Consider the following 24,393-nt stretch of genomic DNA (forward strand, 5'->3'; position numbering starts at 1 on the left):
CAGTATACCCCAGCCAGTATACCCCAGCCAGTATACCCCAGCCAGTATACCCCAGTCAGTATACCCCAGCCAGTATACCCCAGTCAGTATACCCCAGCCAGTATACCCCAGCCAGTATACCCCAGCCAGTATATCCCAGCCAGTATACCCCAGTCAGTATACCCCAGCCAGTATACCCCAGCCAGTATACCCCAGTCAGTATACCCCAGTCAGTATACCCCAGCCAGTATACCCCAGCCAGTATACCCCACTATACCCCAGCCAGTATACCCCAGCCAGTATACCCCAGTCAGTATACCCCAGCCAGTATACCCCAGCCAGTATACCCCACTATACCCCAGTCAGTATACCCCAGTATACCCCAGTCAGTATACCCCAGCCAGTATACCCCAGCCAGTATACCCCAGCCAGTATACCCCAGCCAGTATACCCCAGCCAGTATACCCCAGCCAGTATACCCCAGTCAGTATACCCCAGTATACCCCAGTCAGTATACCCCAGCCAGTATACCCCAGCCAGTATACCCCAGCCAGTATACCCCAGTCAGTATACCCCAGCCAGTATACCCCAGCCAGTATACCCCAGCCAGTATACCCCAGCCAGTATACCCCAGCCAGTATACCCCAGCTAGTATACCCCAGCCAGTATACCCCAGTCAGTATACCCCAGTCAGTATACCCCAGCCAGTATACCCCAGCCAGTATACCCCAGTCAGTATACCCCAGCCAGTATACCCCAGCCAGTATACCCCAGCCAGTATACCCCAGTCAGTATACCCCAGCCAGTATACCCCAGTCAGTATACCCCAGTATACCCCAGTCAGTATACCCCAGCCAGTATACCCCAGCCAGTATACCCCAGTCAGTATACCCCAGCCAGTATACCCCAGCCAGTATACCCCAGTCAGTATACCCCAGCCAGTATACCCCACTATACCCCAGCCAGTATACCCCAGCCAGTATACCCCAGCCAGTATACCCCAGTCAGTATACCCCAGCCAGTATACCCCACTATACCCCAGCCAGTATACCCCAGCCAGTATACCCCAGCCAGTATACCCCAGCCAGTATACCCCAGTCAGTATACCCCAGCCAGTATACCCCAGTCAGTATACCCCAGCCAGTATACCCCAGCTAGTATACCCCAGTATACTCCACAATATTTCCATAATAAAGCATTTGATTCTTCCATTCTCTTAACATAGTATAATTTGACTTCCAGTATTTACCTAATAGCTTCTTCAATATAAGTGACGAAAATATTATTGTCCAACCCATTGGGTAGCTCACCGCACACCCATATGCCATGTCTTGAAATATGCATATAGACGGATTAAAAGTTAACTTAAATTGTAAAACTTCTGACAGCCAGCTTTCTAACTCCGTCCATAACCTTTGGACTTTAAATTATTCCCAGAAGGCATGAATTAATTATAGAGTCATTATTAGTTTTACACTTCAGACATGACTCTGCCATTGTGCTGTAGAATTTGTGAATTTTGTCTCTTGTATAATAGATTCTATACATTAGTTTATACTGGATTAAGCGTACATTTTAGTTATCTGTAATTTAGTTAGATATGTTCCAACTTTCCCTCCATCTTGTGCCAACATCAGTTATATTTAATGTCTTGGTTCCAATAGTATATATTTGTTTCTAAGAGGTTGTCAGTTGGATCGGCTCTCTGCTCTCTGCTCTCTGCTCTCTGCTCTCTGCTCTCTGCTCTCTGCTCTCTGCTCTCTGCTCTCTGCTCTCTGCTCTCTGCAAGGTTTGGTATATCTTCCCTATCATATGAACATCATTTTCTGACTCAAATAGGATTCCCCCAACATTTCCAAAAGCTTTCAGGTCGAAATTTTGTGATATAAAACTTTTAAGTAGCATATATTTGAAAATGTCTACATTGGTCAGTCCAAAATGGCTTTTTAATTCTGTCATGGAAATAATTGTATTTCCTATTACCAAGTCACTTACGGTTTCTATGCCTTTAGTTTTCCATGTGGACCAATTTATCTGTGAATTCTGAAAAGCTGTCCAAGGATTTTTCCATAGGGGTGTGTTTTTATGGAGTGATATTGGTTCTTGTATAATACATTTCATTTTCTTCCATATTGTTATAGAGTTCTTAACTATGAAGTTGTTCATGTTCTTAGCTTCATCCTTTCAAAACAAAAACGTGAAAAGATTCTGGGGATGAGCATGCACATCTTCAATATGTTCCCATTGTTCCTCTTTAGTGCATTGAACAATATGTCGCAAGTAAAAGCCTTGGGTGGCGAGTTGATACAATTCCAAGTCTGGGAGGTTAAAATCACCCTCAGACTTTGGAAGTCGTTAAACTTTGAGTTTTATTTGCCCATATAAAGTCTGTTATGACCGAGTATACTTTTAATATAAACACTACCCTACTCCCTACTGTATTTCACTACACACTACACTACACACTACACTACACACTACATTACACACTACACTACACACTACACTACACACTACATTACACATTACACTACACACTACACACTACACTACACACTACACTACACACTACATTACACACTACATTACACACTACACCCTACATATTACACTACACACTACACTACACACTACACACTACACTACACACTACACTACACACTACATTACACACTACACTACACACTACATTACACATTACACTACACACTACACTACACACTACACTACACACTAAACTACACACTACACACTACACACTACACTACACACTACACTACACACTACACTACCCTACTCCCTACAGTATTACACTACACACTACATATTACACTACACCCTACATATTACACTACACACTACACTACACACTACATTACACACTACATTACACACTACACCCTACATATTACACTACACACTACACTACACACTACACACTACACTACACACTACACTACACACTACATTACACACTACACTACACACTACATTACACATTACACTACACACTACACTACACACTACACTACACACTAAACTACACACTACACACTACACACTACACTACACACTACATTACACACTACACCCTACATATTACACTACACCCTACACACTACACTACACACTACACTACACACTACACTACACACTACATTACACACTACACCCTACATATTACACTACACCCTACATATTACACTACACACTACACTACACACTACACTACACACTACATTACACACTACACTACACATTACATTACACACTACACCCTACATATTACACTACACACTACATATTACACTACACACTACATTACACACTACACTACACACTACACCCTACATATTACACTACACCCTACATATTACACTACACACTACACAACACACTACACCCTACATATTACACTACACACTACACTACACACTACATTACACACTACACTACACATTACATTACACACTACACCACACACTACACCCTACATATTACACTACACACTACACTACACACTACACTACACACTACACTACACACTACATTACACACTACACTACACACTACACCCTACATATTACACTACACACTACACTACACACTACATTACACACTACACTACACATTACATTACACACTACACCCTACATATTACACTACACACTACATATTACACTACACACTACATTACACACTACACTACACACTACACTACACACTACACTACACACTACACCCTACATATTACACTACACACTACACTACACACTACACACTACACTACACACTACACTACACACTACACCCTACATATTACACTACACACTACACTACACACTACACTACACACTACACCCTACATATTACACTACACACTACACTACACACTACACAACACACTACACTACACACTACACCCTACATATTACACTACACACTACACTACACACTACACTACACACTACACTACACACTACACCCTACATATTACACTACACCCTACATATTACACTACACCCTACATATTACACTACACACTACACTACACACTACACTACACACTACACTACACACTACACTACACACTACACCCTACATATTACACTACACACTACACTACACACTACACTACACACTACACTACACACTACACCCTACATATTACACTACACACTACACTACACACTACACTACACACTACACTACACACTACACCCTACATATTACACTACACACTACACTACACACTACACTACACACTACACTACACACTACACTACACACTACACCCTATATATTACACTACACACTACACTACACACTACACACTACACTACACACTACACTACACACTACACTACACACTACACCCTACATATTACACTACACATTACACTACACACTACACTACACACTACACCCTACATATTATACTACACACTACACTACACACTACTGTATTACACTACACCCTACTGTAGTAAACTACACTAAACACTACGTATTACACTACTACACACTACTGCATTACACTACACTACACCCTATTGTATTACACTACACACTACACTACACACTACATATTACACTACACACTACACACTACATATTACACTACACTACACACTACATATTACACTACACACTACATATTACACTACACACTACACTACACACTACACCCTACATATTACACTACACACTACATTACACACTACACTACACACTACACTACACACTACATTACACATTACACTACACACTACACACTACACTACACACTACACTACACACTACATTACACACTACATTACACACTACACCCTACATATTACACTACACACTACACTACACACTACACACTACACTACACACTACACTACATTACACACTACACTACACACTACATTACACATTACACTACACACTACACTACACACTACACTACACACTACACTACACACTACACACTACACTACACACTACACTACCCTACTCCCTACAGTATTACACTACACACTACATTACACACTACATTACACACTACACCCTACATATTACACTACACCCTACACACTACACTACACACTACACTACACACTACATTACACACTACACCCTACATATTACACTACACCCTACATATTACACTACACCCTACACACTACACTACACACTACACTACACACTACACTACACACTACACCCTACATATTACACTACACCCTACATATTACACTACACACTACATTACACACTACACTACACATTACATTACACACTACACCCTACATATTACACTACACACTACATATTACACTACACACTACATTACACACTACACTACACACTACACTACACACTACACTACACACTACACCCTACATATTACACTACACACTACACTACACACTACACCCTACATATTACACTACACCCTACATATTACACTACACCCTACATATTACACTACACACTACACTACACACTACACTACACACTACACTACACACTACACCCTACATATTACACTACACACTACACTACACACTACACTACACACTACACTACACACTACACCCTACATATTACACTACACACTATACTACACACTACACTACACACTACACCCTACATATTACACTACACACTACACTACACACTACACTACACACTACACTACACACTACAGCCTACATATTACACTACACACTACACTACACACTACACTACACACTACACTACACACTACACCCTACATATTACACTACACACTACACTACACACTACACTACACACTACACTACACACTACACCCTACATATTACACTACACACTACACTACACACTACACACTACACTACACATTACACTACACACTACACTACACACTACACCCTACATATTACACTACACATTACACTACACACTACACTACACACTACACCCTACATATTATACTACACACTACACTACACACTACTGTATTACACTACACCCTACTGTAGTAAACTACACTAAACACTACATATTACACTACTACACACTACTGCATTACACTACACTACACACTACATATTACACTACACTACACACTACATATTACACTACTACACACTACTGCATTACACTACACTACACACTACATATTACACTACACACTACATATTACACTACACACTACACTACACACTACACACTACTGCATTACACTACACTACACCCTATTGTATTACACTACACACTACTGTATTACATTACACACTATGCTACGCTACCCTACACTAGACTACACTACCCTACACTACACACAGACCAAGTCCCTGAAAACAGATCCAGAGTCAGCCAGTATTAGATAGACCAGCTCCCAGAGAACACGAGGCCAGAGGCCAACAGATCCAGAGTCAGCCAGTATTAGATAGACCAGCTCCCAGAGAACACAAGACCAGAGGCCAACAGATCCAGAGTCAGCCAGTATTAGATAGACCAGCTCCCAGAGAACACGAGGCCAGAGGCCAACAGATCCAGAGTCAGCCAGTATTAGATAGACCAGCTCCCAGAGAACACGAGGCCAGACACCACAGATCCAGAGTCAGCCAGTATTAGATAGTCCAGCTCCCAGAGAACACGAGGCCAGACACCACAGATCCAGAGTCAGCCAGTATTAGATAGACCAGCTCCCAGAGAACACGAGGCCAGACACCACAGATCCAGAGTCAGCCAGTATTAGATAGACCAGCTCCCAGAGAACACGAGGCCAGACACCACAGATCCAGAGTCAGCCAGTATTAGATAGACCAGCTCCCAGAGAACACGAGGCCAGAGGCCAACAGATCCAGAGTCAGCCAGTATTAGATAGACCAGCTCCCAGAGAACACGAGGCCAGAGGCCAACAGATCCAGAGTCAGCCAGTATTAGACAAGCCAGCTCCCAGAGAACACGAGGCCAGAGGCAACAGATCCAGAGTCAGCCAGTATTAGATAGACCATTTCCCAGAGAACACGAGGCCAGAGGCCAACAGATCCAGAGTCAGCCAGTATTAGATAGACCAGCTCCCAGAGAACACGAGGCCAGAGGCCAACAGATCCAGAGTCAGCCAGTATTAGATAGACCAGCTCCCAGAGAACACGAGGCCAGAGGCCAACAGATCCAGAGTCAGCCAGTATTAGATAGACCAGCTCCCAGAGAACACAAGACCAGAGGCCAACAGATCCAGAGTCAGCCAGTATTAGATAGACCAGCTCCCAGAGAACACGAGGCCAGAGGCCAACAGATCCAGAGTCAGCCAGTATTAGATAGACCAGCTCCCAGAGAACACGAGGCCAGAGGCCAACAGATCCAGAGTCAGCCAGTATTAGATAGACCAGCTCCCAGAGAACACGAGGCCAGAGGCCAACAGATCCAGAGTCAGCCAGTATTAGATAGATCAGCTCCCAGAGAACACGAGGCCAGAGGCCAACAGATCCAGAGTCAGCCAGTATTAGATAGACCAGCTCCCAGAGAACACGAGGCCAGAGGCCAACAGATCCAGAGTCAGCCAGTATTAGATAGACCATTTCCCAGAGAACACGAGGCCAGAGGCCAACAGATCCAGAGTCCAGGCCTCAGTCATGTTAATGCTGCTGCTGATGCTGAATGACCAATGTCCTATCCCAGAGCTCTAGTAAATACATTACTAAGCTGCTCCCGAATGTACTACGTCAGGACATGGAAATCTATTCTATTGTTTTAATTACATTATGAAGGGCAGCTCTGAACAGTTGAAACTGGATTTTGAAGAGCTGATTGACTCTCTGCTAGACACAAATAAAATATCCATCATATCTTGCCCTGTGCCCTCTCTGAATCGTGGCATTGAACACTTTAGCAGGATTATTTCTATTCACAAATGGCTACGTGATTATTGCAGCTCAATGGGAGTAACTTTTGATGACAATTTCGATACCTTTTGGAAACAAAACACGTTTTATAAGGAGGATGGGATCCACCCAAATCATTTGGGTTCCTGGATCCTTTCACAGCATTATAAGGCTGTGTTGAGACAATGACTTATCAATGACCCAAAGCCCAGCTCAGATAATCCCTACCATTGTGACGCTGAGTTGTCATGATGCTTCAGCAAATGTACATTATACCAGGGGCATAACCTAATTTATGTCCCTCTAACTGCCCTGAACGCCTCTGCTGATCCTACAGCTATTGTATGCAGTAATCATGTGCCTATGAACCAGATTTATACTGTTAGCACTGAGGCGGTGCCCTAGCAAGAAGTCCACTAAAATCATTGTATTTAGGACAAATCATCGACTAAAGCCTAAACCTCAACTAAATATTGTAATAAATAATGTGGAAATTGAGCAAGTTGAGGTGACTAAACTGCTTGGAGTAACCCTGGATTGTAAACTCTCATGGTCAAACATATTGATACTTTAATGACCGATGCTGGGAGACGAGAAGCAGGTACAGGGAGTGAATGTTTAATATAAACATGAAACAAAACACGGACAGCGTCCGGACAGGGGAAACAAAACAACATCAATGCTGACACAGGGATCAAACAGAGGAACAGACAGATATGGGGGACCATTAACAAAGGGAAGGAGTCCAGGTGAGTCCAATGAGCGCCGATGAGCGTAAAGATGGTGACAGGTGTGCGTAATGATGGGCAGCCTGGCGCCCTCGAGCACCAGGGAGGGGGAACGGGAGCAGGCGTGACAGATACATCAGTAGCTAAGATTGGGAGAAGTCTGTCCATAATAAAGCGCTGCTCTACCTTCTTAACAGCACTATCAACAAGCCAAATCCTACAGGCCCTAGTTTTGTTGCACCTGGACAACTGTTCAGTCGTGTGGTCAGGTGCCACAAAAAGGGACTTAGGAAAATTGCAATTGGCTCAGAAGAAGGCAGCACGGCTGGCCCTTGGATGTACACTGAGAGCTAACATTAATAATATGCATGTCAATCTTCTCTGGCTCAAACTGGAGGAGAGATTGACTTCATCACTCCTTGTATTTATAAGAGGTATTGACATGTTGAACGCACCGAGCTGTCTGTTTGAACTACTGGCGCACAGCTCAGACACCCATGCATACCCCACAAGACATGCCACCAGAGGTCTCTTCACAGTCCCCAAGTCCATACAAAAGTGCTTTGAAAGGCTGGTCATGGCTCACATCAACACCATCATCCCGGAAACACTAGACCCACTCCAATTCACATACCGCCCCAACAGATCCACAGATGACGCAATCTCAATCGCACTCCACACTGCCCTTTCTCACCTGGACAAAAGGAACACCTATGTGAGAATGTTGTTCATTGACTACAGCTCAGTGTTCAACATCATAGTGCCCACAAAGCTCATCACTAAGTTAAGGACCCTGGGACTAAACACCTCCCTCTGCAACTGGATCCTGGACTTCCTGACGGGCCACCCCCAGGTGGTAAGGGTAGGCAACAACATCTGCCACGTTGATTCTCAACACGGGGGCCCCTCAGGGGTGCTTGCTTAGTCCCCTCCTGTACTCCCTGTTCACCCACGGCTGCGTGGCCAGGCACGACTCCAACACCATAATTAAGTTTGCTGACAACACAACAGTGGTAGGCCTGATCACTGAAGACGATGAGACAACCTATAGGGAGGAGGTCAGAGACCTGGCAATGTGGTACCAGGACAACAACCTCTCCCTCAACGTCAGAAAGACAAAGGAGCTGATCGTGGACTACAGGAAACAGAGGGCCGAACACGCCCCCATCCACATTGACGGGGCTGTAGTGGGTAGAGAACTTCTAGTTCTTCGTCGTCCACATCACTTGGGTAAATGTACGCACTCACTAACTGTAAGTCGCTCTGGATAAGAGGGTCTGCTAAATGACTAAAATGTAAATGTAAATGTAAATTACCATGGTCCACACACACCAACACAGTCATGAAGACGTCACTACAACACCTCTTCCCCCTCAGGAGACTGAAAAGATTTGGCATGGGCCCTCAGATCCTCAAAACATTCTACAGCTGCACCGTTGAGAGCATCTTCACTGGCTGCATCTCTGCTTGGTACAGCAACTACTTGGCATCCGACTGCAAGGCGCTAGAGGGTAGTGCGTACGGCCCAGTACATCACTGGGGCCGAACTCCCTGCCATGCAGGACCTCTATACCAAGCAGTGTCAGAAGAAGGCCCTAAAAATTGTCAAGACTCCAGCCACCCAAGTCAGGCTGTTCTCTCTGCTACCGCACAGCAAGCAGTACCGATGCACCAAGTATGAAACCAACAGGACCCTTAACAGTTTCTACCCCCAAGCCATAAAACTGCTAAATTGTTAGTTAAATAGTTAACCAATAGCTACCTGCATTGACAGTTTTTGCACTATGACTCATCACATACACTGCTGCCGTTTATCTATCCTGTTGCCTAGTCACTTTACCCCTACCTACTGTATATGTACATATTACCTCAATTACCTCGTACCCCCTACACATCGACTCAGTACTGCTACTCCCTGTATATAGCCATGTTCTTACCTCGTACCCCTGCACATCAACTCAGTACTGCTACTCCCTGTATATAGCCATGTTCTTACCTCGTACCCCTGCACATCAACTCAGTACTGCTACTCCCTGTATATAGCCATGTTCTTACCTCGTACCCCTGCACATCAACTCAGTACTGCTACTCCCTGTATATAGCCATGTTCTTACCTCGTACCCCCTGTATATCGACTCAGTACTGGTACTCCCTGTATATAGCCATGTTATTACCTGGTACCCCCTGTATATCGACTCAGTACTGGTACTCCCTGTATATAGCCATGTTATTACCTGGTACCCCCTGTATATCGACTCAGTACTGGTACTCCCTGTATATAGCCATGTTATTACCTCGTACCCCCTGTATATCGACTCAGTACTGGTACTCCCTGTATATAGCTATGTTATTACCTCGTACCCCTGCACATCGACTCAGTACTGGTACTCCCTGTATATAGCCATGCTATCACCTCGTACCCCTGCACATCAACTCAGTACTGCTACTCCCTGTATATAGCCATGTTCTTACCTCGTACCCCTGCACATCAACTCAGTACTGCTACTCCCTGTATATAGCCATGTTCTTACCTCGTACCCCTGCACATCAACTCAGTACTGCTACTCCCTGTATATAGCCATGTTATTACCTCGTACCCCTGCACATCAACTCAGTACTGCTACTCCCTGTATATAGCCATGTTCTTACCTCGTACCCCTGCACATCAACTCAGTACTGGTACTCCCTGTATATAGCCATGTTATTACCTCGTACCCCTGCACATCAACTCAGTACTGGTACTCCCTGTATATAGCCATGTTATTACCTCGTACCCCTGCACATCAACTCAGTACTGGTACTCCCTGTATATAGCTATGTTACTCCCTGTCTGCATTGTTGGGAAGGACCCGTAAGTTAGCATTTCACTGTTAGTCTACACCTGTTGTTTACTCCCTGTCTGCATTGTTGGGAAGGACCCGTAAGTTAGCATTTTTACTGCTAGCCTCAGTCATCTCCACTGCTAGCCTCAGTTATCCCCACTTCTAGACTACTGCTATCATCAGTCATCCCCACTGCTATCATCATTCCTCCCCACTGCTATCATCAGTCATCCCCACTGCTATCATCATTCCTCCCCACTGCTATCATCAGTCATCCCCACTGCTATCATCATTCCTCCCCACTGCTATCATCAGTCATCCCCACTGCTATCATCATTCCTCCCCACTGCTATCATCAGTCATCCCCACTGCTATCATCATTCCTCCCCACTGCTATCATCAGTCATCCCCACTGCTATCATCATTCCTCCCCACTGCTATCATCAGTCATCCCCACTGCTATCATCAGTCATCCCCACTGCTAGCCTCAGTTATCCCCACTTCTAGACTACTGCTATCATCAGTCATCCCCACTTCTAGACTACTGCTATCATCATTCCTCCCCACTGCTATCATCATTCCTCCCCACTGCTATCATCAGTCATCCCCACTTCTAGACTACTGCTATCATCAGTCATCCCCACTGCTAGCCTCAGTCATCCCCACTTCTAGACTACTGCTATCATCAGTCATCCCCACTGCTATCATCAGTCATCCCCACTGCTATCATCAGTCATCCCCACTGCTAGCCTCAGTCATCCCCACTTCTAGACTACTGCTATCATCAGTCATCCCCACTGCTATCATCAGTCATCCCCACTGCTATCATCAGTCATCCCCACTGCTAGCCTCAGTCATCCCCACTTCTAGACTACTGCTATCATCAGTCATCCCCACTTCTAGACTACTGCTATCATCAGTCATCCCCACTGCTAGCCTCAGTCATCCCCACTTCTAGACTACTGCTATCATCAGTCATCCCCACTGCTATCATCAGTCATCCCCACTGCTATCATCAGTCATCCCCACTGCTATCATCAGTCATCCCCACTGCTAGCCTCAGTCATCCCCACTTCTAGACTACTGCTATCATCAGTCATCCCCACTGCTATCATCAGTCATCCCCACTTCTAGACTACTGCTATCATCAGTCATCCCCACTTCTAGACTACTGCTATCATCAGTCATCCCCACTGCTATCATCAGTTATCCCTACTGCCTCTGATCTGATGGACTCACTAAACACACATGTTTCGTTTGTAAATGATGTCTGCTGGCTATCCGCAAATTAAAAACAAACAAGATAATGGTGCCGTCTGGTTTGCTTAATATAAGGAATTTGAAAAGATGTATATATTTTCTTTTACATTTGATCCTTAAGTATATTTGAGCAATTACATTTACTTTTGATACTTAAGTATATTTAAAACCAAATACTTTTAGACCTTTACTCAAGTATTATTTTACAGGGTGACTTTCACTTTTACTTGAGTCATTTTCTATTAAGGTATCTTTACGTTTACTCAAGTATGACAGTTGGGTACTTTTTCCACCACTGGTTATCCTCAGTCATCCCCACTGGCTATCCTCAGTCATCCCCACTGGCTATCCTCAGTCATCCCCACTGGTTATCCTCAGTCATCCCCACTGGCTATCCTCAGTCATCGCCACTGGTTATCCTCAGTCATCCCCACTGGCTATCCTCAGTCATCCCCACTGGCTATCCTCAGTCATCCCCACTGGCTATCCTCAGTCATCCCCACTGGCTATCCTCAGTCATCCCCACTGGCTATCCTCAGTCATCCCCACTGGCTATCCTCAGTCATCCCCACTGGCTACCCTCAGTCATCCCCACTGGCTATCCTCAGTCATCCCCACTGCTAGCCTACTGCTATAATAAGTCATCCCCAGAACAGATGACTGTGTGTGTCTGTTGTCTCAGAACAGATGACTGTGTGTGTCAGTTGTCTCAGAACAGATGACTGTGTGTGTCAGTTGTCTCAGAACAGATGACTGTGTGTGTCAGTTGTCTCAGAACAGATGACTGTGTGTGTCAGTTGTCTCAGAACAGATGACTGTGTGTGTCTGTTGTCTCAGAACAGATGACTGTGTGTGTCTGTTGTCTCAGAACAGATGACTGTGTGTCTCAGTTGTCTCAGAACAGATGACTGTGTGTGTCTGTTGTCTCAGAACAGATGACTGTGTGTGTCAGTTGTCTCAGAACAGATGACTGTGTGTGTCAGTTGTCTCAGAACAGATGACTGTGTGTGTCAGTTGTCTCAGAACAGATGACTGTGTGTGTCTGTTGTCTCAGAACAGATGACTGTGTGTGTCTGTTGTCTCAGAACAGATGACTGTGTGTGTCTGTTGTCTCAGAACAGATGACTGTGTGTGTCTGTTGTCTCAGAACAGATTACTATGTATGTCTGTTGTCTAAGAACAGATGACTGTGTGTGTCTGTTGTCTCAGAACAGATTACTATGTGTGTCTGTTGTCTCAGAACAGATGACTGTGTGTGTATATTGTCTCAGAACAGATGACTGTGTGTGTCTGTTGTCTCAGAACAGATGACTGTGTGTGTCAGTTGTCTCAGAACAGATGACTGTGTGTGTCAGTTGTCTCAGAACAGATGACTGTGTGTGTCTGTTGTCTCAGAACAGATGACTGTGTGTGTCTGTTGTCTCAGAACAGATGACTGTGTGTGTCAGTTGTCTCAGAACAGATGACTGTGTGTGTCAGTTGTCTCAGAACAGATGACTGTGTGTGTCAGTTGTCTCAGAACAGATGACTGTGTGTGTCAGTTGTCTCAGAACAGATGACTGTGTGTGTCAGTTGTCTCAGAACAGATGACTGTGTGTGTCAGTTGTCTCAGAACAGATGACTGTGTGTGTCTGTTGTCTCAGAACAGATGACTGTGTGTCTGTTGTCTCAGAACAGATGACTGTGTGTGTCTGTTGTCTCAGAACAGATTACTATGTGTGTCTGTTGTCTAAGAACAGATGACTGTGTGTATGTCTGTTGTCTCAGAACAGATGACTGTGTGTGTCTGTTGTCTCCGAACAGATTACTGTGTGTATGTCTGTTGTCTCAGATCAGATGACTGTGTGTGTCTGTTGTCTCAGAACAGATTACTGTGTGTATGTCTGTTGTCTCAGAACAGATGACTGTGTGTGTCTGTTGTCTCAGAACAGATGACTGTGTGTGTCTGTTGTCTCCGAACAGATGACTGTGTGTGTCTGTTGTCTCAGAACAGATTACTATGTGTGTCTGTTGTCTAAGAACAGATGACTGTGTGTGTGTGTCTGTTGTCTCAGAACAGATGACTGTGTGTGTATGTTGTCTCAGAACAGATGACTGTGTGTGTCTGTTGTCTCAGAACCGATGACTGTGTGTGTCTGTTGTCTCAGAACAGATGACTGTGTGTGTATGTTGTCTCAGAACAGATGACAGTGTGTGTCTGTTGTCTCAGAACAGATGACTGTGTGTGTCAGTTGTCTCAGAACAGATGACTGTGTGTGTCAGTTGTCTCAGAACAGATGACTGTGTGTGTCTGTTGTCTCAGAACAGATGACTGTGTGTGTCTGTTGTCTCAGAACAGATGACTGTGTGTGTCAGTTGTCTCAGAACAGATGACTGTGTGTGTCAGTTGTCTCAGAACAGATGACTGTGTGTGTCAGTTGTCTCAGAACAGATGACTGTGTGTGTCAGTTGTCTCAGAACAGATGACTGTGTGTGTCAGTTGTCTCAGAACAGATGACTGTGTGTGTCAGTTGTCTCAGAACAGATGACTGTGTGTGTCTGTTGTCTCAGAACAGATGACTGTGTGTCTGTTGTCTCAGAACAGATGACTGTGTGTGTCTGTTGTCTCAGAACAGATTACTATGTGTGTCCGTTGTCTAAGAACAGATGACTGTGTGTATGTCTGTTGTCTCAGAACAGATGACTGTGTGTGTCTGTTGTCTCCGAACAGATTACTGTGTGTATGTCTGTTGTCTCAGATCAGATGACTGTGTGTGTCTGTTGTCTCAGAACAGATTACTGTGTGTATGTCTGTTGTCTCAGAACAGATGACTGTGTGTGTCTGTTGTCTCAGAACAGATGACTGTGTGTGTCTGTTGTCTCCGAACACATGACTGTGTGTGTCTGTTGTCTCAGAACAGATTACTATGTGTGTCTGTTGTCTAAGAACAGATGACTGTGTGTGTGTGTCTGTTGTCTCAGAACAGATGACTGTGTGTGTATGTTGTCTCAGAACAGATGACTGTGTGTGTCTGTTGTCTCAGAACCGATGACTGTGTGTGTCTGTTGTCTCAGAACAGATGACTGTGTGTGTATGTTGTCTCAGAACAGATGACTGTGTGTGTCTGTTGTCTCAGAACAGATGACTGTGTGTGTCTGTTGTCTCAGAACAGATGACTGTGTATGTCTGTTGTCTCAGAACAGATGACTGTGTGTGTGTGTTGTCTCAGAACAGATGACTGTGTGTGTCTGTTGTCTCAGAACAGATGACTGTGTGTGTCTGTTGTCTCAGAACAGATGACTGTGTGTGTATGTTGTCTCAGAACAGATGACTGTGTGTGTCTGTTGTCTCAGAACAGATGACTGTGTGTGTTGGTTTTTTGTGCAACGAGAAAGAGATGAAAGCAAACACTGAAAGGTTTTTATTGGACTGATCTGCCAGGAGGTACAGAAACACACTATGCTGAGGAGCTTAACCAACCAACCAAACACCATGACAAGCACCATAAGAATATCAACTGAATGTAGGCCTTTTGAAAGTAGAAGTTAAAAGCATGTGAAATGAAACGTTGTTGTCAGCAGAACAAAATGGAAAAACATTTCAAGAAGTGAGAAGGCTAGTCAGACAAGAAACACGCTGTACAGAAAGACAGACAAGCTGTACAGAGAGACAGACGGACATTTGGAAGATACTTTCTGAGGAATTTGTGTAGGCATTCTCTCATCAATGATAGATAAATATATATATATCTATACACTACCAGTCAATCATTTGGACAAACCTACTCATTCAAGGGTTTTTCTTTATTTGTAGAATAATAGTGAAGACATCAAAACTATGAAATAACACATATGGAATCATGTAGTAACCAAAAAAGTGTTCAACAAATCAACATATATTTTATATTTGAGATTCTTCAAATAGCCACCCTTTGCCTTGATGACAGCTTTGCACACTCTTGGCATTCTCTCAACCAGCTTCATGAGGTAGTCACCTGGAATGCATTTCAATTACAGGTGTGCCTTGTTAAAAGTACATTTGTGGAATTTCTTTCCATCTTAATGTGTTTGAGCGAATCAGTTGTGTTGTGACAAAGTAGGGGGTAAACAGAAGACAGCCCATTACTTTAAGACATGAAGGTCAGTCAATACGGAACATTTCAAGAACTTACTAAGTTTCTTCAAGTGCAGTCTCAAAAACCATTAAGCGCTATGATGAAACTGGCTCTCATGAGGACCGCCACAGGAATGGAAGACCCAGAGTTACCTCTGCTGCAGAGGATAAGTTCATTAGAGTTACCAGCCTCAGAAATTGCAGCCCAAATAAATGCTTCACAGAGTTCAAGTCACAGACACATCTCAACATCAACTGTTCAGAGGGGACTGTGTGAATCAGGCCTTCATGGTCGAATTGTTGCAAAGAAACCACTACTAAAGGACACCAATAAGAAGAAGAGACCTGCTTGGGCCAAGAAACACGAGCAATGGACATTAGACTAGTGGAAATTTGTCCTTTGGTCTGGAGTCCAAATTGGAGATTTTTGGTTCCAAATGCAGTGTCTTTGTGAGACAAGGGGTGGGTGAACGGATGATCTCAGCATGTGTAGTTTCCAACGTAAAGCATGAAGGAGGAGGTGTTATGGTGTGCGGGTGCTTTGCTGGTGACACTGTCTGTGATGTATTTAGAATTTAAGGCACACTTAACCAGCATGGCTACCACAGCATTCTGCAGCGATATGCCATCCCATCTGGTTTGGGCTTAGTGGGACTATCATTTGTTTTTCAACAGGACAATGACCCAACACACCTCCAGGCTGTGTAAGGGCTATTTTACCAAGAAGGAGAGTGATGGAGTGCTGCATCAGATGACCTGGCCTCCACAATCCCCCGACCTCAACACAATTGAGATGGTTTGGGATGAGTCGGACGGCAGAGTGAAGGAAAAGCAGCCAACAAGTGCTCAGCATATGTGGGAACTCCTTCAAGACTGTTGGAAAAGCATTCCAGGTGAAGCTGGTTGAGAGAATGCCAAGAGCGTGCAAAGCTGTCATCAAGGCAAAGGGTGGCTATTCGAAGAATCTGAAATATATCATATATTTTGATTTGTTTAACACCATTTTGGTTACTACATGATTCCATATGTGTTATTTCATGGTTTTGATGTCTTCACTATTATAGTAAAAATAAAGAAAAACCCTTGATTGAGTATGTGTGTCCAAACTTCTGACTGGAACTATATATATATATATATATATATATATATATATATATATATATATATATATATATATATATATATATATATATATATACTGTGGATATATATATATATATATATATATATATATATATATATATATATATATATACACTACCGTTCAAATGTTTGGGGTCACTTAGAAATGTCCTTGTTTTCGAAAGAAAAGCAATTTTTTTGTCCATTAAAATAACATCAAATTGATCAGAAATACAGTGTAGACATTGTTAATGTTGTAAATGGCTATTGTAGCTGGAAATGGCTGAATTTTAATGGAATATCTACGTAGGCGTACAGAGGCCCATTATCAGCAACCATCAGTCCTGTGTTCCAATGGCACGTTGTGTTTGCTAGTCCAAGTTTATCATTTTAAAAGGCTAATTGATCATTAAAAAAACCTTTTGCAATTATGTTAGCACAGCTGAAAACTGTTGTGGTGATTAAGAAGCAATAAAACTGGACTTCTTGAGACTAGTTGAGTTTCTGGAGCATCAGCAATTGTGGGTTCGATTACAGGCTCAAAATGGCCAAAAACAAATAACTTTCTTCTGAAACTCGTCAGTCTATTCTTGTTCTGAGAAATGAAGGCTATTCTATGCGAGAAATTGCCAAGAAACTGAAGATCTCGTACAACGCTGTGTACTACTCCCTTCACAGAACAGCGCAAACTGGCTCTAACCAGAATAGAAAGAGGAGTGGGAGGCCCCGGTGCACAACTGAGCAAGAGGACAAATACATTAGAGTGTCTAGTTTAAGAAACAGACGCCTCACAGGTCCTCAACTGGCAGCTTAATTAAATAGTACCTGCAAAACACCAATCTCAACCTCAACAGTGAAGAGGCGACTCCGGGATGCTGACCTTCTACGCAGAGTTGCAAAGAAAAAGCCATATCTCAGACTGGCCAATAAAAATAAAAGATTAAGAGGGGCAAAATAACAAGACACTGGACAGAGGAAGATTGGAAAAAAGTGTTATGGACAGAAAAATCGAAGTTTGAAGTGTTCGGATCACAAAGAAGAACATTTGTGAGACGCAGACCAAATGAAAAGATGCTTTTCAAGCATGGAAATGTGATGGTCTGGGGGTGCTTTGGTGGTGGTTAAGTGGGAGAGCTGTACAGGGTAAACGGGATCTTGAAGAAGGAAGGCTATCACTCCATTTTGCAACGCCATGCCATACCCTGTGGACGGCGCTTGATTGGAGCCAATTTCCTCCTACAACAGGACAATGACCCAAAGCACAGCTCCAAACTATGCAAGAACTATATAGGGAAGAAGCAGTCAGCTGGTATTCTGTCTATAATGTAGTGGCCAGCACAGTCACCGGATCTCAACCCTATTGAGCTGTTGTGGGAGCAGCTTGACCGTATGGTACGTAAGAAGTGCCCATCAAGCCAATCCAATTTGTGGGAGATGCTTCAGGAAGCATGGGGTGAAATCTCTTCAGATTACCTCAACAAATTGACAACTAGAATGCCAAAGGTCTGCAAGGGTGTAATTTCTGCAAATAGAGTATTCTTTGACGAAAGCAAAGATTGAAGGACATTATTATTATTTCAATTAAAAATCATTATTTCTAACATTGTCAATGACTACATTTCCTATGCATTTTGCTATATTTCCTATTCAAACTCATTTCATGTATGTTTTCATGGAAAACAAGGACATTTCTAAGTGACCCCAAACTTTTGAACAGTAGTGTATATACATAGAGAGAGAGGGAGAGAGAGAGAGAGAGAGAGAGAGAGAGAGAGAGAGAGAGAGAGAGAGAGAGAGAGAGAGAGAGAGAGAGAGAGAGAGAGAGAGAGAGAGAGAGAGAGAGAGAGAGAGAGAGAGAGAGAGAGAGAGAGAGAGAGAGAGAGAGAGAGAGAGAGAGAGAGAGAGAGAGAGAGAGAGAGAGAGAGAGAGAGAGAGAGAGAGAGAGAGAGAGAGAGAGATAACAACATTAGACACTTTATGGAACACAAAGCCTTCACTATTTCATCCTGGAATATCCAAGGCCAGAGGTCATCTGCCTTTGGCCTAAAGAGCAGGAATCTGGACTTCACCAAAGAAATCGGAAATACAGACATTGTCATCCTACAAGAAACATGGTATAGAGGAGACGGACCCACTGGTTGCCCTCTAGGTTACAGAGAGCTGGTAGTCCCATCCACCAAACTACCAGGTGTGAAACAGGGAAGGGACTCAGGGGGTATGCTAATTTGGTATAGAGCAGACCTAACTCACTCTATTAAATTAATCAAAACAGGAACATTTTACATTTGGTTAGAAATTCAAAAGGAAATTATCTCAACTGAGAAAAATGTCCTCCTGTGTGCTACCTATATCCCCCCACTAGAATCCCCATACTTTAATGAAGACAGTCTCTCCATCCTGGAGGGGGAAATCAATCATTTCCAGACCCAGGGACATGTACTAGTCTGTGGCGACCTAAATGCCAGAACTGGACAAGAACCTGACACCCTCAGCACACAGGGGGACAAACACTTACCTGGAGGTGACAGCATTCCCTCCCCCATATGCCCCCCTAGGCACAACTACGACAAAATAACCAACAAAAACGGGTCACGACTCCTGCAGCTCTGTCGCACACTGGGTATGTACATAGTCAATGGTAGGCTTCGAGGGGACTCCTATGGTAGGTACACCTATAGCTCATCTCTTGGCAGTAGTACTGTAGACCACTTTATCACTGACCTCAACCCAGAGTCTCTCAGAGCGTTCACAGTCAGCCCACTGACACCCCTATCAGACCACAGCAAAATCACAGTCTACTTGAACAGAGCAATACTCAATCATGAGGCATCAAAGCCAAAGGAACTGAATAATATTAAGAAATGCTATAGATGGAAGGAAAGTACTGTTGAAACCTACCAAAAAACAATTAAGAAACAACAAATTCAATCCATTCTAGACAACTTCCTGGACAAAACGTTCCACTGTAATAGTGAAGGTGTAAACTTGGCAGTAGAAAACCTAAACAGTATATTTGACCTCTCAGCTTCCCTATCAAATCTAAACATCTCTAACAGAAAACCAAAGAAAAGTAATAACAGTGATAAATGGTTTGATGAAGAATGCAAAAACCTAAGAAAGAAATTGAGAAACCTATCCAACCAAAAACATAGAGACCCAGAAAACCTGAGCCTACGCCTTCACTATGGTGAATCACTAAAACAATACAGAAATACACTATGGAAAAAGAAGGAACAGCATGTCAGAAATCAGCTCAATGTAATTGAAGAATCCATAGACTCTAACCACTTCTGGGAAAATTGGAAAACACTAAACAAACAACAACACGAAGAGCTATCTATCCAAAACTGAGATGTATGGGTAAACCACTTCTCCAATCTTTTTGGCCCTATAACAGAGAACAAACAGCAAAAAAATATACATGATCAAATGCAAATCTTAGAATCAACTATTAAAGACTACCAGAACCCACTGGATTCTCCAATTACATTGAATGAACTACAGGACAAAATACAAACCCTCCAACCCAAAAAGTCCTGTGGTGTTGATGGTATCCTCAATGAAATGATAAAATATACAGACCACAAATTTCAATTAGCTATACTTAAACTCTTTAACATCATCCTTAGCTCTGGCATCTTCCCCAATATTTGGAACCAAGGACTGATCACCCCAATCCACAAAAGTGGAGACAAATTTGACCCCAATAACTACCGTGGGATATGCGTCAACAGCAACCTTGGGAAAATCCTCTGCATTATCATTAACAGCAGACTAGTTCATTTCCTCAGTGAAAACAATGTACTGAGCAAATGTCAAATTGGCTTTTTACCAAATTACCGTACGACAGACCACGTATTCACCCTGCACACCCTAATTGACAAACAAACAAACCAAAACAAAGGCAAAGTCTTCTCATGCTTTGTAGATTTCAAAAAAGCTTTTGACTCAATTTGGCATGAGGGTCTGCTATACAAATTGATGGAAAGTGGGGTTGGGGGAAAAACATACGACATTATAAAATCCATGTACACAAACAACAAGTGTGCGGTTAAAATTGGCAAAAAACACACACATTTCTTTCCACAGGGCCGTGGGGTGAGACAGGGATGCAGTTTAAGCCCCACCCTCTTCAACATATATATCAACGAATTGGTGAGGGCACTAGAACAGTCTGCAGCACCCGGCCTCACCCTACTAGAATCTGAAGTCAAATGTCTTCTGTTTGCTGATGATCTGGTGCTTCTGTCACCAACCAAGGAGGGCCTACAGCAGCACCTAGATCTTCTGCACAGATTCTGTCAGACCTGGGCCCTGACAGTAAATCTCAGTAAGACAAAAATAATGGTGTTCCAAAAAAGGTCCAGTTGCCAGGACCACAAATACAAATTCCATCTAGACAGCTGTGAACGATCTGAGAGACAAGGCAAGAAGGGCCTTCTATGCCATCAAAAGGAACATAAAATTTGACATACCAATTAGGATCTGGCTAAAAATACTTGAATCAGTTATAGAACCCATTGCCCTTTATGGTTCTGAGGTCTGGGGTCCGCTCACCAACCAAGAATTCACAAAATGGGACAAACACCAAATTGAGACTCTGCATGCAGAATTCTGCAAAAACATCCTCCGTGTACAACGTAAAACACCAAATAATGCATGCAGAGCAGAATTAGGCCAATACCCGCTAATTATCAAAATCCAGAAAATAGCCGTTAAATTCTATAACCACTTAAAAGGAAGCGATTCCCAAACCTTCCATGACAAAGCCATCACCTACAGAGAGATGAACTTGGAGAAGAGTCCCCTAAGTAAGCTTGTCCTGGGGCTCTGTTCACAAACACAAACAGACCCCACACAGCCCCAGGACAACAACAACAACAACACAATTAGACCCAACCAAATCATGAGAAAATAAAAAGAGAATGACTTGACACATTGGAAAGAATTAACAAAAAACTGAGCAAACTAGAATGCTATTTGGCCCTAAACAGAGAGTACACAGTGGCAGAATACCTGACCACTGTGACTGACCCAAACTTAAGGAAAGCTTTGACTATGTACAGACTCAGTGAGCACAGCCTTGCTATTGAGAAAGGCCGCCGTAGGCAGACCTGGCTCTCAAGAGAAGACAGGCTATGTGCACACTGCCCACAAAATGAGGTGGAAACTGAGCTGCACTTCCTAACCTCCTGCCAAATGTATGACCATATTAGAGACACATATTTCCCTCAGATTACAGCGATCCACAAAGAATTCGAAAACAAACCCAATTTTGATAAACTCCCTTATCTACTGGGTGAAAAACCACAGTGTGCCATCACAGCTGCAAGATTTGTGACCTGTTGCCACAAGAAAAGGGCAACCAGTGAAGAACAAACACCATTGTAAATACAACCCATATTTATGTTTATTTATTTTCCCATTTGTACTTTAACTATTTGCACATTGTTACAACACTGTATATATACATAATATGACATTTGAAATGTCTTTATTCTTTTGAAACTTTTGAGTGTAATGTTTACTGTTAATATTTATTGTTTATTTCACTTTTGTTTACTATCTACTTCACTTGCTTTGGCAATGTTAACACACGTTTCCCATGCCAATAAAGCCCTTAAATTGAATTGAATTGAAAATTGATAAAGAGCAGTGTATTTACCTGTGGGCAGGACTGTAGGTAGTCTGGCTGTGGAGACGGAGAGAGGGAAGAGGAGGGAGAGCCAGAGAGAACACCACACAGCAACCATTCCTCTGGTCAACGTAGCTACACGCCGAGATACTAAGCCTGTCGCAGACTCAGGCATCGTACCGGTGCATCATGGGTATCCAACAGAACCACTGCCTCCGTTACCATAGAAATGGCCCCGGATGTACCCCTCACCGTCCTGAAACACAGAGAGAACAGTCAGTCAGTCAGTCAGCTAGTCCCAGTCAGTCAGTCAGTCAGTCAGCTAGTCCCAGTCAGTCAGTCAGTCAGCTAGTCCCAGTCAGTCAGTCAGTCAGCTAGTCCCAGTCAGTCAGTCAGTCAGTCAGCTAGTCCCAGTCAGTCAGTCAGTCAGTCAGTCAGCTAGTCCCAGTCAGTCAGTCAGTCAGCTAGTCCCAGTCAGTCAGTCAGTCAGTCAGCTAGTCCCAGTCAGTCAGTCAGTCAGTCAGCTAGTCCCAGTCAGTCAGTCAGTCAGTCAGTCAGTCAGTCAGTCAGTCAGTCAGCTAGTCCCAGTCAGTCAGTCAGTCAGTCAGTCAGTCAGTCAGTCAGTCAGCTAGTCCCAGTCAGTCAGTCAGTCAGTCAGTCAGTCAGTCAGTCAGCTAGTCCCAGTCAGTCAGCTAGTCCCAGTCTGTCAGTCAGTCAGTCAGCTAGTCCCAGTCAGTCAGTCAGTCAGTCAGTCAGTCAGCTAGTCCCAGTCAGTCAGTCAGTCAGTCAGCTAGTCCCAGTCAGTCAGTCAGTCAGTCAGTCAGTCAGTCAGCTAGTCCCAGTCAGTCAGCTAGTCCCAGTCTGTCAGTCAGTCAGTCAGCTAGTCCCA

General features: G+C 43.5%; 1 protein-coding gene across 1 annotated transcript in view; it reads right to left on the reverse strand.

The window, feature by feature from the left end:
* The window catches only part of fgfr3 (fibroblast growth factor receptor 3), a gene marked incomplete at both ends in the record, with an annotated part of 280,133 nt that extends 256,454 nt beyond the window's left edge, over nucleotides 1–23,679 (reverse strand). Inside the window, one exon of the mRNA XM_084181508.1 lies at nucleotides 23,535–23,679. Within this exon, the coding sequence (XP_084037634.1) occupies nucleotides 23,535–23,679 (145 nt within the window). The remainder of the gene's footprint in view (nucleotides 1–23,534) is intronic.
* Between the last annotated feature and the right edge of the window lie 714 nt (nucleotides 23,680–24,393).

The sequence above is a fragment of the Coregonus lavaretus genome (genome assembly GCF_964263955.1).
Source record: "Coregonus lavaretus genome assembly, chromosome: 18".
Taxonomy (NCBI): Eukaryota; Metazoa; Chordata; class Actinopteri; order Salmoniformes; family Salmonidae; genus Coregonus; species Coregonus lavaretus.